This window comes from Mustelus asterias, chromosome 30 (assembly GCF_964213995.1).
Source record: "Mustelus asterias chromosome 30, sMusAst1.hap1.1, whole genome shotgun sequence".
Lineage (NCBI taxonomy): Eukaryota > Metazoa > Chordata > Chondrichthyes > Carcharhiniformes > Triakidae > Mustelus > Mustelus asterias.
The window spans coordinates 4453747-4469686 of record NC_135830.1 but is presented as its reverse complement, the minus strand read 5'-3'; the positions used below and the strand labels follow the sequence as shown (position 1 = coordinate 4469686).

General features: G+C 46.0%; 1 protein-coding gene across 1 annotated transcript; it reads right to left on the bottom strand.

Moving 5' to 3' along the window:
- Nucleotides 1-5249: 5249 nt before the first annotated feature.
- On the bottom strand, nucleotides 5250-14668 carry LOC144480657 (uncharacterized). The gene is made up of 2 exons (XM_078200254.1): nucleotides 13706-14668; nucleotides 5250-5606 (listed from the first exon to the last, which is right to left on the bottom strand). The coding sequence occupies exons 1-2, from the start codon at nucleotides 14621-14623 to the stop codon at nucleotides 5250-5252; spliced, it is 1275 nt and encodes a 424-aa protein (XP_078056380.1). The 5' UTR covers nucleotides 14624-14668.
- Nucleotides 14669-15940: the final 1272 nt, after the last annotated feature.

The following is a 15940-nucleotide window of genomic DNA, read 5'->3' as shown; positions in this document are numbered from 1 at the left end:
TCCAGGCGTTGCCATTGGTCAATGTGCCGCATGTCGACAATGAGGGGGCGGAGCCCGGGCCCACGTGGGGGTGGGCGGGGCTTTGACCGCCCGCCGCGCTGAGCTGGTGTCCAATCCGCAGTGTGCTGCTTCTGTAACCAGCGATATTGCTGCCAATGGGACACTGTGTGCTGGGAACGCCCCTCTGAGTCATTGTGACGGCACAATGGAGCCCTGCCTGAATCAGCCAATAGCAATCACTCTGCTCCGCGGTGACGTCTCCGGGTTCAGGCGCGCGGACCCGGGAGCCCCGCCCCCACCCATTGTTCCCCCAGCCTGTACATTCCACACATTGTTAGTCCAGTCAGATAGACATATATCTGTCTGGCCGCCTGCATGGAGATTTCCAGCTCTCTGTGTCCAGGGCAGGAAGCAGTGAGCATGGATCTGTCAATAAATAGAAGGGGGCAAGGGTTTGATCAGCAGAGAGCCAGCATTGAATCAGTGGACCGAATGGCCCCATTCTAGACCTTAACGTCTGACTGATCTAAGGAGAGAAATTTCAGCTGCTCCAGTCTCTCCAACTGAATTGCCTCATCATAGAATTGTACAGTGCAGAAGAGGCCCTTCAGCCCATCGAGTCTGCACCCACACGCAAGAAACAACTGACCTCCCGCCTAATCCCATTTACCTGGCCCATAGCCTTAAATGTTCTGATTTGCCAAGTGCTGATCCAGGTACTTTTTAATGATGCGAGATGCCATTCTCGCAAATCTCCTCTGCATCCTCTCGAAGAACTTCACATCTTCCCTAAAGTCTGAGGGCCATATATCAGATCCCATTCTCAAGGGATAGAATTGAACAGAAGGGAAGTTATGTTTGACTTGATTAGAAGCATGGCTATACTGCGCTGGGAATACTGTCATCATTTGTGATCTCCATTTAGAATCATAGAATTCCTCCAATGTGGAAGGAGGCCATTCAGCCCACTAAGTCTGCAATGACTCTCCGAAAGTTCATCCCAGCCAGGTCCACCCCACCCTATTCTTGTAACCCCACGTATTTGCCACAGCTAATCCACCTAATCTGCACATCTTTGGACTGTGGGTGGAAACCAGAGCGCCTGGAGGAAACGCATGCAGACATGGGAAGAATGTGCAAACTCCACACAGACAGTGACCCAAGGCCAGAACTGAACTCAGATCCCTGACGCTGTGAGGCAGCAGTGCTAACCACTCTAGAAATGGATGCACTGGAGAAAGGGCAACAAAGATTCACAAGAATAATCCCAGAACTGAGAGCATTTAGCCCTCAGGAAAGGCTGGGGCTGCTGATTGTTACAAAGACATTATCAGTTTAAATTAGGTTTATTTTTGGTCTTTTATTCTGTTCCAATTTGGCTGTACACTGCCCAATTCTGGATCCCAAATTGTCCTTTTAAAGGGTTAGAATTTGGCAGAGATATAACCATCAAGCAAAGAGTCAGACACCAAATCAGTCAATTGTATCAAAGTTTATTGATTATATGCAACTTTTGGAAACTGATGATGGGATGTCGGGTAAACTTTACTCATAAATGATACTCTCCCAACTCCACACTTTTAAATCCAAGAGAAGTGGATGACAACGTGAACTCCTGGAGCTTACAGAGAAACAGTCACTGCCTCCCAGAAGCACAGATGGCACCTTCCTGGGGTTTCGACGGCAGGGAACCCATCACTGAACCAGTCCCTGGACTAACTACTCATCTTTTTTTAATTCATTCGTGGGACATGGGCATCGCTGGCTGGTTAGCATTTCTTGCCCATCCCTAGTTGCCCTTGAGAAGGTGGTGGTGAGCTGCCTTTTTGAATCGCTGCAGTCCATTTGCTGTGGGTTGACTCACATTGCCGTGAGGGGGGGAATTCCAGGATTTTGTCCCAATGACTGCGAAGGAACAGCGATACATTTCCAAGTCAGGATGGTGAGTGACTTGGAGGTGAACTTGCAGCTGGTGGTGTTCCCATGTATCTGCTGCCCTTGTCCTTCCAGATGGAAGTGGTTGTGGGTTTGGAAGGTGCTGTCCAAGGATCTTTGGTGAATTGCTGCAGGGCGTCTTGTACACACTGCTGCTACTGAGCGTCGGTGGTGGAGGGATTGAATGTTTGTAGATGTGGTGCCAATCAAGCAGGCTGATTTGTTCTGGATGGTGTCAAGCTTCTTGAGTGTTGATGGAGCCGCACCCATCCAGGCAACTGGGGAGTATTCCATCAAACTGCTGACTTGTGCCTTGTAGATGGTGGATAGCCCTCTGGGGAGTCAGGAGGTGAGTAACTTGCCACAGTATTCCAAACCTCTGACCTGCTCTTATAGCCACTGTGTTTATGTGGTGAGTCCAGTTGAGTTTCTGGTCAATGGTAACCCCAACGATATTAACAGTGGGGGATTCAGTGATGGTTACACCATTGAATGTTAAGGGGCGGTGGTTCGAGTGTCTCTTATTGGCGATGGTCATTGCCTGGCATTTGTGTGGCATGAATGTTATTTGCCACTTGTCAGCCCAAGCCTGGATATTGTGCAGATCTTGTTGCATTTGAACATGGACTGCTTCAGTATCTGAGGAGTCACGCATGGTGCTGAACATTGTGCAATCATCGGCAAACATCCCCATTTCTGACCTTATGATGGAGGGAAGATCATTGATGAAGCAGCTGAAGATTGTTGGCCTAGGGCACTACCCTGAGGGACTCCTGCAGAGATGTCATGGAGCTGAGATGACTGACCCTCCACAACCACAACCATCTTCCTATGTACCAGGTACGATTCCAGCAAGCGGAGAGTTTGCCCCAGATACCCATTGATTCCAGTTTCATTCCGGCTCCTTGATGCCACACTTGGTCAAATGTGGCCTTGATGTCAAGAGCTGTCACTCTCACCTCACTTCAGGAATTCAGCTGTTTTGTCCATGTTTGGACAAAGGCTGTATGAGGTCAGGAGCTGAGTGACCCTGGCAAAACTCAAACTAGGCGTCACTGAGCAGGTTATTGCTGAGCAGGTGCTGCTTGATAGCACTGTTGATGACCCCTTCCATCACTTTACTGATAATCGAGAGTTGATTGATTGGGCGGTAATTGGCCGGGTTGGATTTGTCCTGCTTTTTGTGTACAGGACATACCTGGGCAATTTTCCATATTGTTGGGTAGATGCCAGTGTTGTAACTGTACTGGAAGAGCTTGGCTAGGGGAGCGGCAAGTTCTGGAGCACAAGTTTTCAGTACAAAGAAGAACAACAAAGAACAAAACAGCACAGGAACAGGCCCTTCGGCCCTCCAAGCCTGAGCCGCTCATGTGCCCAACTAGATCATTTGTTTGTATCCCTCTATTCCCAGTCTGTTCATGTGGCTATCTAGATAAGTCTTAAAAGATCCCAGCGTGTCCGCCTCAATCACCTTGCTTGGCAGTGCATTCCAGGCCCCCACCACCCTCTGTGTAAAATACGTCCCCCTGACATCTGTGTTGAACCTTGCCCCCCTCACCTTGAACCCGTGACCCCTTGTGCTCATCACCTCCGACCTGGGAAAAAGCTTCCCAGTATTAAAGTACTATTGCCGGAATGTTACCAGGGCCCATTGCTTTTGCAATATGCAGTGCCTCCAACCGTTTCTTGATATCACATGGAGTGAATCAAATTGGTTGGAGACTGGCATCCGAGATGCTGGGGGCCAGTGGAGGAGGCCGAGATGGATCATCTCCTCTTCCCTGAGCTTTATTGGAAACTACCTTCACGTTGATAGGAGGAAGCTCGACTATCCCTGAAGATCCAAACCGCTTCTCCCACATTCGATGTTCACAAAGGTGGATCCCGGAAACCCCCCTTTTTACACCCAAAAGATGTCGTGAGCCTACCTGAGGCAAGTGGTTGGAAACGGCTAAGAGGTCTATAATTTGTCAATCGAGTCAACTCCATTGCTTCCAGTTAATCACTGGTCTTCAACTTAGGACAATGCCTTCCTTTCAGCTATGTCTGTTATCTTGATGTCTTTACAGGAATCCCATTCATTCAGACAGACTCAACAGTCAAGGGCAGTGTGTGTGTCCCTGATAGGGAGAGAGTCCAAGGCTCATCCCATTTCTTTCCCAGCTCTGACATGTCCTCAGAAGAAAAGCTGATGGAGAAATACAGAAATATCCTAAAGTGACTTCTCATTAACTGCTGATTATTAATAACTTATCCTTCAATTGAAACTTAACTGAGCTTCACTATTTGGTCAGTCGCCTGTTTCTGGCTGATTTCTATTGATGTAATAACCCTTCATGAATACATGTGAGTGATTATACTGAACATTAAATGGCTTCTTATCTCTGTGCGAGAACAAAATAACATTTTGACCTTTCATTGCTGTGAATGTAACTGGAATTAAACTGAAAATGGTTGGGTTTCACTAAACTCTAGCGTGCAGACTTAGTTACACGACTGGCCTGGCCCTGTGCTGTAGACTCAATGGAACGGAGACAAATGTAGTATTTTAGATCTACCTGTAGTGGTGGAAAAACACTATTTATTATCCAGGAAAAAAGAAATATCCTTCATCAGCTTTTGTGGATCATTTCAGTGGAAATGTGCTCTCTCAGGCTCAAAGAGCATCAGCCCACTGGAAGCAAAGTTGTGAGACCGGCCAGTCCAGCAGAAAGAAACCCTCCGACCCTCCCACTTCACCAACTGTCAGAATGAACATGGTTCAGTCCTGGATGTGATTAACAACAGCAATAACAGCAGAATCCAACCCCTGTCATCACTTGCAAACTCGCTGGTGTCTCAGCAGTTGGGATGACTGAGTGAATCCCTTCCCACACTGAGAGCAGGTGAACGGCCTCTCCCCAGTGTGAACTCGCTGGTGTGTCAGCAGATGAGATGAATCAATAAATTTCTTCCCACAGTCAGAGCAGATGAACGGCCTCTCTCCAGTATGAGCTCGCCGGTGTCTCAGCATGTTTGATCGCAGAGTGAATCCCTTCCCACACACAGGGCAGGTGAATGGCCTCACCCCCAGTGTGAGCCCGCTGGTGGTTCCACAGGGTGAAAACATCCCTGAATCCTTTCGCAAAAGCAGAGCAGCCAAAGGGCCTCTCTCCTGTGTGAACCCGCTTGTGTATCAGTAAGTTTGATGGCTCAGTAAATCCCTTCGCGCACTCAGAGTAAGTGAAAGGTCTCTCCCTGGTGTGAACTCGCTGGTGAATCTGCAGGTTGATGAACTGAGTGAATCCTTTCCCACACACGGAACAGATAAAAGGTCACTCTCTGGTGCGGACTCGCTTGTGTGTTAGCAGGTTTGATGATTCAGTGAATCCCTTTCCACACTCAGGGTAGGTGAATGGCCTCTCCCCAGTGTGAACTCGCTGATGTCTCAGCAGGCTGGAAGACTGAGTAAATCTCTTCCCACGTTCAGAGCAGGTGAACGGTTTCTCCCCGGTGTGAATTACCTGGTGTTTCAGCTGGCTGGATAACTGAGTGAATTCCTTCCCACACTCTGTGCATTTGTACGGCCTCTCTCCAGTGTGAACTCGCTGGTGCATCCGCAGGATGTTTAACTCAGTGAATCCATTTCCAGACTGAGGGCAGGTGAACGGTCTCTCCCCGGTGTGACTGCGCCGATGGGTTTCCAGTGCAGATGGGAACTGGAATCCCCACCCTCAGTCTCCACATTTCCACGGCTTCTTCATGGTGCGGATGTCCTTGTGACTCTTTGATTTGATTCATTATTGTCACATGTATTAGTATGCAATGGAAAGTATTGTTTCTTGCGCGCTATACAGACAAAGCATACTATACACAGAGAAGGAAAGGAGAGGATGTAGAATGTAGTGTTAGTTATAGCTAAGGTGCAGAAAAAGATCTCCAGGTTTGACGATCAGTTGAAGCCTCATCCACACACAGAACACGGGTACAATCTCTCCCGCTGTGAATGCTGTGATGTATTTTCAGGCTGTGTAACAGGTTAAAGCTCTTTCCACACTCAGTGCACTGGAACACTCTCACTCGGGTGTGTGTGTGTCTCAGTGCTTTTCAAGTCACACCAACGATTAAAGTCTTTTGAAGCAGACAGAACAGAGAAACATTTCTCCTTCTAGATTCAAAGGCCGATGATATTCAGGTCCCAATGAATTAAGAGACTCTGTCAGATGTTGTCTTTCATCTGTCAATCCTCGCCTTCTGATATCCTGTAAAAGAAGTTTACAAAATACATCAGTGTCAGCACTGGATAGAAATTCAAAACAGACAATTCTAGTTTTGATGGAACATTCTTTCCTCTCTCATTCCCCAAAAATCATAAATCTCCATCCCACACACACTCCCTCCATTCTCACTCTGCTGTATCTAATATTCACCCTCCCAATTCTCCTGAAGGGACCAATTCTTGCTGACCAATAGATCCATGCTCACTGATTTTATATATGTTTATTGGACTAAAAACCGATGTAATACACAGTACTGTGTTACTGGATATATGGGGATGTGCGGAAGAACTTGATTTCAGCAGCATGTGGAAGTGGAGGTAGATGGCACCAGAAGGAAATAAACTGACAAATTTACCTGCAAAGGGGATATGGAGGGGGACTGGGACTGACTGAATGTAACCAGTACTTTAAAATTATAAGGGTCGAGAAAGGGTAAACAGAACTGACATGTTTCCCATAGCAGAAGGTGCGATTACCAGGGAGCGTAGGTTTAACACAGAAAATGCCAGAGCTCAAGAGTCTGATGAAGGGTCAACCAGACTTTAACGTTGGTTCTATTCTCTCGCCACAGATGCTGTCAGACCTGCTGAGATTTTCCAGCATTTTCACTGTTTTTTTGTTCAGATTGCAGCATCTGCAGTATTTTGCTTTTCACATAGATTTAAAGTGACTGGTGGACAGTTTAGAGGGGACAGGAGGGAAAACCTTTTCTCCCAGGTCGGCATCTCAAATTCAGCCCAAGGTGAGATGAAGCTGAAACGAGAGTCGGCATGGACTCGAGTTACTGAATGAACTCCTTCTGTGCTGTAATGACTCTGACTGGAAACATACAGCATAGCGACAGTATTATATTACTAAACTAGAAATAATCATAAATGTATTTCATTACAGAACTACAAATAATATATCTAATCTGTATCATATAATAACACTAGATATATCTCTGTCCTATATTAATTTACTGTCCCCTTAAATGTCAGCCATCTCCTGGAGAAACCAGTCCTTTAATTTAATAACATTCGGAAAGAGATCATCATTTTAGCCAGACAAATCAATGTGTCAAGCTGAGGGAGCAAAGGATGTCAATGCATTTAAAATAGAGAGAGAGACCTGGGCCAACCTTTCCAGAGTCTGCACCCTCCCTGGATTCACTTATTTTCCTTCAGTAGCTGCAAGTCCCCAATTTCCCCCCAGAATGAGAAAAGAAATGGAAAGAAGGAGAAAATAAAGTCTTTTACTCACAGATGTTGCCTCTTTTTAGGTCAAACCAAATAAACAAACTCAGATTAAGTCAGGACAGATGTTGGAGACAGGAAGAGGTTTCAATCTTCATTCACACAAAGCCCGCGCTCTGATTGGCTGGAGGACCACAGTCCTTCCGGTCCTCCAACTCTTCGCATTGGTCAACACCTCAGCCTGAAGGTCAGGCTTTGGGCTCGACCCCACATATGCGCCGCTTCCCCTCTCCGTTGTTCATGCGCAGTCCCTGGTCACCTCCCGCGCGGCAGATAGAGCGGTTTCCCAGCGCGGGGGAGTGAGGGAGCTGCGGCCGCCATTACGCATCTGGAGCCCTGTCTCCAAACTTCTTAGACTGGGATGGCAAGTGGGAGTTGGGGGAGGTGGGGGGAGGGGGGGGGGGGGGAAGGGGGTGCGCAGTGACCCCACCTTGACACTAAGTACATGTGGGGAGTCATTGGATTGGGTTGGGATGTCCCCTTAGCACAACAGTTTATTAACTTCTGGTGGAACGATTTAGCCTCCCAACTCCTGGGAATTAATCCTTAAATTGACAAATGCCCCTTCCAACACGCCCTTCCCCCAACTTCCTCTCCGTCTTCTCACTTCCCCGTCCACCTCACCCCGTCTCCCTTCCCCATCTCCTCCTACCTTCCCCCCTCCATCCCTCTCACCATCTCCCCCCTCTCTTTACCGGTCCCCCTTCTCCCGACACCCCTCCCCCTCGGACCACCCCTCCATCCACCAACCTCCCACTGCTTCCCATTCCACCCCACCCTCCCCTCAACTTCCACCCCCACCTTCCCCGTCCCTTTCCACCCACCACCCTCCCCACCCTCTCTCCTTGGAGAGAACATTCTTAATTAACCTATGGAGGCAAGATGTTCTTGCCTCCATAGGTTAATTAAGAGTGATTCCAGGGGTTGAATTCTGCTGTTATTGTTTCTGCTCTCAATTACATCCAGGACTGCATTTTGTTCATTCTCACAGTTGGTCAATGGCGAGAGTCGGAGGGTTTCTTTCTGCTGGACTGGCCGGTCTCATGACTTTGCTTCCAATGGGCTGATGCTCTTTGAGCCTGGGAGAGCACATTTCCACTGAAATTATCCACAAAAGCTGTTGAAGGACATTTATTTTATCCTGGGCAGTAAATAGTGTTTTTCCCTCCACCACAGGGAGATCTAAAATAAATACAGAAAGAACTGGAAAAACACAGCAGGTCTGACAGCATCTGTGGAGAGAGAAACAGAGTTAATGTTTCACGTCCAATGTAACTCTACTTCAGAACTAAAGAGAGGGAGAAATGTGATGGGTTTGATGCTGCTGAGAAAGGGGGGAGGGGCAGGTAGAACAAAAGGGAAAGTCAGGGATTGGTTAGAGGATGGGTGAGATTAAATGACAAAAATGTCCTGGAACAAAAGGCAAAGGGAGAGGTAATGGTTGTGGTAAAGAAACAAATTAATTGGTCCAGAGTAAGTGTTAATGGCAGAATAAAGGACAGCTCTGTCTGGCAGCAAAAAAACATGAAAACAAGATGCAGACTGGCACTCGGCAAAAAAGACAAATCAAAATGAAGAGAGAGTTCAGGGTGTGAAGTTGTTGAACTCAATGTTGAGTCCAGAAGGCTGTAAAGTGCCTCATCGGAAGATGCGGGGCTGTTTGTCCAGCTTGTGTTGGGTTTCTCCGGAACATTGCAGCAGGCCGAGGACAGAAATGTGAGCGTGAGAGCAAGGTGGTGAATTCTAATGGCAAGCGGAAGGTCAGGGTCATGCTTGTGGACTGAGCGGAGGTGTTCCACAAAGAGGGCAGGGAACAGGCTACAGATGAATTAAAGAGAAACCATTTGGATCCAGAACATTATGAACATCCTTTTACTCTGGTTGTCTTTGATCCTCAAGTGTTAGTTTTAACCATGTTCTGTTTCATTCATGAACTTTTATCAGTAAATTTTGATTTTTCTGGACTTTTCCTGATGAGATTGATGCACTTTAGGGAAAGTGGGTCCCTCGAAGGTAATTGGCAAAGGAGCCAGAGGGGGAGATGAAATTTTATTTTATTTTTTGACACAGCGAGTTGTTCTGATCTGCCTGAAAGCAGATTCAATAGAATCTTTCCAAAGGGTAAAAACTTGAAAGGGAAGAATTTGCAGGGCTGTGGGGAAAAAACAGAGCAGTTGGATGAATCAGAGGGTCATTTCAAAGAGATAACAGGGACAAGATGGGCTGAACGGTCTCCTCCTGCAGACTGTCAATCTCAGCCTCCTGCTTTTGTGCAGGTTAAATGGGACAGATTTCAGTGCAGCCTCTCCCCTGTATCTGTCTCTTTAGCTCTGAGTGACCGATATAACAATTGGTTGAAGGCCCATTTCCCACTCAGTCCTCCAACGCCTTCCTGTCTCTCCATTAGTGCGACGCCCATGGCAGTTTCCCAACTGGGGCGCAGGCCCCATTATTCTCAGCTAAATTCAGCCCTCAGCTCCGTCACCTGGCTGTCATTGACACGAGCGATAGTGAGACAGAAAGGTGTCCCAGGCTCAAATGGGAAATCAAAACTTGTGGCTTGAAATGAACTGTTAGAATTTCTGTGACATTCAATCATTTTTAAAAATGAATTCTAAACCCAGTGAATAAATTAAAGAATCACATGACAAAACTTCAAGTTTTTTGACATTTACTCCAACAAACTGGAAGCAACAATGACTAAACGCTGTTCTTTGTAGGGAACATAGCCCTTACACTGTAAAATTTAACTTTGCCCTTTTATTCTTAACACAATCAAATATCCCACTCAACCGTTATATTTTACTCTGTCTCCAAAATTCTCCAAAAACCAGTCCAAAGTGATTCTTCACTCCCCAAGTGTTTATTTCCTTTTCCAGTCTGGCAACCTTTAATCCCAGAACTGTCTTTCACAGTGATGGTTCTCCTGGACATTTTCCCACTAACACAGCAAGGTGAATCTTCCAGTCTTGTTTCACAATTCTCAGGAATTTGTGACCAACATTCGACATCGGAGCAGAAGTCGGCCATTTGGCCCTTTGAGTCTGTTCCACCATTTATTTACATCATGGCTGATCTGTTTGTGTTGGGTTCCTCATATTCTAGTTCTACACCCGATACTTTTGATTCCGTTACCCAACAAGAATTGGCATAAAGGCAAAATTCTGCTGTTGTTGGAATCTGAAACAAAAACAGAAAATGCTGGACAATCTCAGCAAGTCTGACAGCATCTGTAGAGAGAGAATATAGACAACATTTCAAGTCAGGATAACCCTTTGTCAGGGCTGAAGAGAAGGAAAATCGGACAAAATTCATATTGTAAGGGTCAAGAATTGGGAAGCAATCTTTTAAACCTCCTCTGAACCACTTTCAATGCATTTGTATCATTTCTTAAATAGGAGACAAAGCTGCACCCAGTGTTCAAGATGCAGTCTCAGCAACGCCCTGTATAACTGAAGCAGAACATCTTTACTTCTATGTTCAATTTCTCTCGTAATAAAGGATAACATTCCATTTGTCAGAACTTTGATTTATTTGAACTAAGATTTATGGGGGTTCTCTTGTTTACAATAACCTCCCCAATCGTAAATCACACCAGGTTCCAGTGACTTAACCATATGGCAAGAAAGAACACTTTAAATGGTGAAATCAGAAACTTTATTAATCATTAAAAATGTAACAAGTCAGAAAGATAAAAAACAGAGTGTGGATTAACAGTTAATAGAGAAAGTTTAACTTTAACAATTGAACAGACTTCTCTCCATCCCTCTCCGTCCAGGACATGAAGTGACCGCTCCAAAAACATGGATAACTTGTAAAACCAACAGCTCTCCACACCTCTCCGTAAACATATCTCCCTCCACCTCTCTCTACCAAATTACCTTCTCAAGACCACTTTTTTATACTTTAAAAATGTCAAAAGCCCATCTTAGCCAATTCCCATAAATCTTCAATTATGAACTAAAATAGACACACGAGTTTCCGGGCGATTTAAAAACAAATGAACTGTCTGCTGAAAGGGTTAACTTTTCTACAGAACCTAAAGGGGTGGGGAGTGAGCAGCAAAAACTTGGCAGACAATTACATCACTTTACACAAGTTTAAAACAAAACAAATGGTTTTAAACTTCATCTATTAATTTTTTTGTTATATTCTTCAACCTATTTAATTTGATCAGTTTTTGTTAGGGATGGGTAACTTCTGTTCTTTATAAACTGATTCACTCATTTTGTTTATTCTCCATGGGCTCGGAGAATCAGGACCCAGACTTTATCATCCTTATCCTTTCTCTCCCTTTGCCACCACTCCCTCTGTTTTGCGGGAGGGCCGTGGGGATTCCAATCAGAACTAATCATTTTATCATAAAAGTGAAATATTGCGGATGCTGGAATCTGAAACAAAACGGAAAATGCTGGAAAATCTCAGCAGGTCTGACAGTATCTGTGGAGAGAGAATAGAGTCAATGTTTCGAGTCTGGATGACCCTTTATAAGAGCTCTTCTGAAGTGTCATCCAGACTCGAAAGATTGGCTCTATTCTCTAATCAGTTTAATCGATAAGTTTCTTGTTCTTAGTTTCCAAATGGCAGGAAGAGACCTGTCCAGTCCCCACTCGAGCTTTGATTTTTCACTGGCCGTGCTTGGGTAAGACTATAACCATTAGAATCTACTCTCAGAGATCTGCTTTTCAGTCCAGTGCTACTTGGAGTATACCGTCACTTCACCGACTATCAGGTCACAAGTCCCTCACAGTTCTGAGCACAAATTTATGATAAAATAATTTAAACATGCCTGAGAACGCTTCTTAACTTCTTAGTCAGCTTCCTACCCCGTTTGTTGATTAGTCAGACCCTATTTTTACAGATTCCAGGTATCTCAGTCGCTGAACACCAGCCAGTCCTGCAATAATCTCATAGAATCTCTGCAGTGCAGAAGGAGGCCATTCGGCCCATCAAGTCTGCACCAACCACAATCCCACCGACCCTATCCCCATAACCCCATGCATTTACCCCGGCTAGTCCCCCTGACACTAAGGGGCAATTTAGCATGGCCTATCTACCTAACCCGCACTTCTTTGGACTGTGAGAGGAAACCGGAGCACCCGCAGGAAACCCACGCAGACACGGAGAGAATGTGCAAACTCCACACAGACAGTGACCCATTGGGAATCGAACCCGGGTCCCTGGAGCTGTGAGGCAGCAGTGCTAACCACTGTGCCACCGTGCCGCCCTAGTTTAATTCTAACTCATTCTGAGTAAATATTCTCACCAAGTCCTCTGTTGGGGCCCTGCTAAGCAGCTTTAATGGTCCGTGATTGCAGAAACTGAGCAGTCACAGGAATGTGGTCAAGATAGTCCAGTCCCACAATGCCTCACATTCAATCTGTAGTCCTTCAATTATAACAGAATATGTGGCTGTATGTAGCTGCCTCGGCCGTGGTCAACCCCAACACTGCCTTCCTGAACTGCTACAATGCCTGAGGTGTAAGTACACCCACAGTGCTGTTAGGGAGGGATTTCCAGCTACACATTCCTGACTTTCACTAGACTGTAGGTGGATACCAGATTGATATATTCCATTCAACCACACCCAAGGTGAGTTCTTCAAATTCCTTTATTGTCCAGGACAATATATTCACAATATCTTCAAAACAGAAATTAAACATTCCCATTTGATTTCAGGTATTAACATATTCTGTTAGTTTGTTCTTTATTGTCGATGTCAGGCTGGGGTTGTTCCCCTTGGAGCAAAGGAGGTTGAGGGGAGATTTGATAGAGGTGGACAAGATTCTGACAGGTTTAGATAAGGTGGACAAAGAAAAGCTGTTCCCATTAGCTGATGGGACAAGGATGAGGGGGGACACAGATTTATGGTTTTGGGTCAGAGAGGAAAGGGGGATGTGAGGAAGAATATTCTGATGCAGCGAATGGTAATGACCTGGAACTCGCTGCCTACGAGGGTGGAGGAAGTGGAGACAATAAACAATTACAAAGGAAATTGGATGGGCGTTTGGGAGGTTTCAAACAGAAATAGTGACTCTTGACTTCCTAACACCCTGTCACTCTGTGATCCGTGTGAAATTTGAAACCAGGGATTCGCAACAAGACTCAAAGAGCATCAGCCCACTGGAGGCAAAGTCATGAGACCGGCCAGTCCAGCAGAAAGAAACCCTCCGACCCTCCCCATTGACCAACTGTGAGAATGAACAAAATGCAGTCCTGGATGTAATTGAGAGCAGAAACAATAACAGCAGAATCCAACCCGTGTGATCACTCGTGAACTTGTTGGTGTCTCTGCAGGTGGGATGACTGAGTGAATCCCTTCCCACACACAGAGCAGGAGAACGGTCTCTCCCCTGTGTGAACTCGCTGGTGTCTCCACAGGTGGGATAACCGAATGAATTCCTTCTCACATTGAGAGCAGGTGAATGGTCTCTCCCCAGTGTGAACTCGCTGGTGTATCTGTAGGTGGGATAACCGAGTGAATCCCTTCCCACACTGAGAGCAGGTGAACGGCCTCTCCCCAGTGTGAACTCGCTGGTGTATCTGCAGGTGGGATAACCGAGTGAATCCCTTCCCACACTGAGAGCAGGTGAATGGTCTCTCCCCAGTGTGAACACGCTGGTGTCTCAGCAGGCTCGATGAATCACAGAATCCCTTCCCACACGGAGAGCAAATGAATGGCCTCTCCCCAGTGTGAAGTCGCTGGTGTCTCTGCAGGTGGGATGACCGAGTGAATCCCTCCCCACATTGAGAGCAGGTGAATGGCCTCTCCCCAGTGTGAACTCGCTTGTGTGTCTGCAGGTGGGATGATTGAGTGAATCCCTTCCCACATTGAGAGCAGGTGAATGGCCTCTCCCCAGTGTGAACTCGCTGGTGTGCCCGCAGGGTGGATGAACAAGCGAATCCCTTCCCACACTGAGAGCAGCTGAATGGCTTCTCCCCAGTGTGAACTCGCTGGTGTATGCGCAGGCTGGATAAATGACTGAATCCCTCCCCACACTGAGAACACGTGAACGGCCTCTCCCCAGTGTGAACTCGCTGGTGTGACTGCAGGCCGGATGACTGAGTGAATCCCTCCCCACACTGAGAGCAGGTGAATGGTCTCTCCCCAGTGTGACTGCGCCGATGAGCTTCCAGCTCTGATGGAGCTCTGTATCTCTTCCCACAGTCTGCACATTTCCATGGTTTCTCCATGGTGCAGGTGTCCTTGCCTCTCTCTTGGGTGGACAATCAGATGAAGCCTCGTCCACACTCACAGCACGAGTACAGTCTCTCCCCGCTGTGAATTATGTAATATTTATTCAGGCTGTGTAACTGGTTAAAACTCTTTAGTCAGTGCACTGGAACACTCTCACTCGAGTGTGGCAGTGTGTTGGTGCTTTTCCAGTCACACTGACATTTGAAATCTTTTCAAATCAACAGACTGGACACCAATTTCTCCTTCTAGATTCAAAGGCCGATGATATTCAGCTCCCAAGGAATATGACTCTGTCAGATCTAGACGTGACGTTTGAGGTTTCGGTCTGTGATTCCTCTTTCAATATCCTGGAAAACAAGTTTACAAAAGTCATCAGTGTCAGTACAGGATAGAAATTCAGAACAGACAATTCTAGTTTCTATGGAACATTCTTTCCTATTTCAGTCCCAAAAAGCTGTGAATCTCCATCCCACACACTCTCCCTCCATTCTCACTCTGCTGTATCTAATATTCACCCTCCCAATTCTCCTGAAGGTGCTGATTGAGGCTGATTGACAGATTCATGCTCACTGCTTCCTGTCCTGGACACAGAGACCATAACAAATAGGAGCTGCAGTCGGCCATTTGGCTCATCGAGACTTTTAAACTATTCAATGAGATAATTCGTTCATCTACCTCAGCATCATTCTCCCCGCACTAAACCCATATCCCTTGATATCTTCAATATCTAGAAACCAATCAATTTCTCTCTTGAAAATAGTTGATGACTGAGGTTTCACTGTCCTCGGGTTGAGAATTCCAAAGCTTTACCGCATCCTTGAGTGAAGAAATCACCCCACATCTTAGCTTTTGCTCCATCTTCTTGTCTGTTCCCCATAATCCTTGACACCCTTGTCAGTCAAAAATCTGTCTAACTGGAATATATTCAATGATCCTCAGCCTCCACTGGTCCCTGTAGAAGAGAAATCCAAAAGACTAACAACCCTTTGAGGGAAGAGATGTCTGGAAATATATAACGTAGCTACAGTTCCATATTACAAGATATTCAGATCCCAAGGAAAATGACTGTCTAGATGTGATGGTTGAGATTTTTGCTTGTGATTCCTCATTCAAAATCCTGTGAAATGAGTTTGCAAAAGTCATCACAGTCAGTATAGGATAGAAATTCAGAGCAGACAATTCTAGTTTCTATGGAACATTCTTTCCTATTTCATTCCCAAAAAGTTGTAATTCTCCATCCATATCTATGGATTCTATTTAAAAATGAAAGTGGATGGGCACTTGAAGGAAATTAACTTTCAGGAGAATGAGGA